A 1,385-nucleotide genomic window follows, 5' to 3' on the forward strand; every position below is an offset into this window, starting at 1 on the left:
TGTACAAGGTGTGTGGGCTGGCGGGGTGGGCGGCGGGGGGGTGGGTAGCGTGCCCACGCCAGCATCTGCGCCAGGGCAGGCAGGCGGCAAGCAGGGGCGGGCTGTGAGGCAGGCGGGGCGAGGGCGGGGGCTTGCCGCGCCGGGGCAGGGCCGAGGTGGAGGGGGTGGAGGGAGGCATGTTGGCTGCCGCCACGCCAGCTGCCATCGCACGGCCTTGCCTGTGCACCCCCCTTTGCACCCTTGCTGTGCAACCCCCTGCGCCTGAGCCTCCCCCGCTGCTCAACCGCCAACCCTGCCTCCAACCCTGCCCCGCCCGCCCCCGCGCCGCCGCAGAGCTACGACCCTCGCGCCAAGCTGATGCGCCAGGTGACGTACCGCGTGCTGGAGAAGCTGGGGCGCAAGGACTCGCTGCTGGACATCGCCATGGAGCTGGAGAAGATTGCGCTGCAGGACGAGTACTTTGTCAAGCGGTGAGGGCGGGTGGGCGTGTGTGTGGGCTGGATGTGGGTGTGGGCGCCTGAGGCATGCCGCGGGGTCCCTGTTTGTGGTGAGTGTGGGCGTCTGTTGGCGTGTGTGTGTGGTGTGCGGGGGTGCCGTTGCGGACCTGGGGTGTGGACCTGCGGCCGGCGTCTGGTGCCCTCTCACCGACCTCGCCGCCTTTCCCCGTTCCCTCCCTCCCTCCCCCGCAGCTCGCTGTACCCCAACGTCGATTTCTACTCGGGCATCGTGCTGCGCGCGCTGGGCATCCCCGTGGAGATGTACACCGTGCTCTTCGCCATGGCCCGCACAGTGGGATGGGTGGCGCAGGTGGGCGCGGCGGGATGGGGGGGCGCGGGGTGGGCACAGTGGCATGGGAGGCGCGGGTGGGTATGATGGGATGGGGGGCGCAGGACGAGCCCCGTGCTCTGTTCACAGGCTCTGGCTCCACACGGCAGGCCTCAAAGCCACTCTCCCGCGCCTGGCTGCGCGCGCCGTGGGGTCTGCGTCCACGGCCTGGGCTGCTCCAGCAGGGAGTGGCGCCGCGGCCGGCCTGGCCCATGCTGCCTGGCTGCCTGCCGCGGCCCGAGACCCCTCCCTCCCTTTGCCCCATGCCACGCCATCCCACACGCAGTCTCACACACCCTCCCACCACTCCCCCCTCCCAACCCGCTCCTGTTGTGCGCCGCAGTGGAAGGAGATGGTGGCTGACGCCACGGGGCGCATCACCCGCCCCCGCCAGATCTACACGGGCGAGCTGCGTCGCAAGTTTGTGCCCGTGTACGAGCGCCAGATGAGCGGGCGCATCTCGGGTGGGTGGGTGGGTGGGGCAGCGCATGGGGCCAGGCGGAGGCGTGGCAACATGCGCAGGATGGTGTGCGGGATGGTGTGGGGTGGCGTGTGGCCAG

General features: G+C 71.2%; 1 protein-coding gene across 1 annotated transcript; it reads left to right on the forward strand.

Moving 5' to 3' along the window:
• Positions 1-330: 330 nt before the first annotated feature.
• On the forward strand, positions 331-1,267 carry CHLNCDRAFT_16128 (hypothetical protein; the record flags this gene model as incomplete). Its single annotated transcript, XM_005842545.1, has 3 exons — positions 331-470; positions 690-807; positions 1,169-1,267. Coding segments are annotated over 3 exons (357 nt in total), but the record flags the coding sequence as incomplete, so codon positions are not given.
• Positions 1,268-1,385: the final 118 nt, after the last annotated feature.

This window comes from Chlorella variabilis (genome assembly GCF_000147415.1).
Source record: "Chlorella variabilis unplaced genomic scaffold CHLNCscaffold_451, whole genome shotgun sequence".
Lineage (NCBI taxonomy): Eukaryota > Viridiplantae > Chlorophyta > Trebouxiophyceae > Chlorellales > Chlorellaceae > Chlorella > Chlorella variabilis.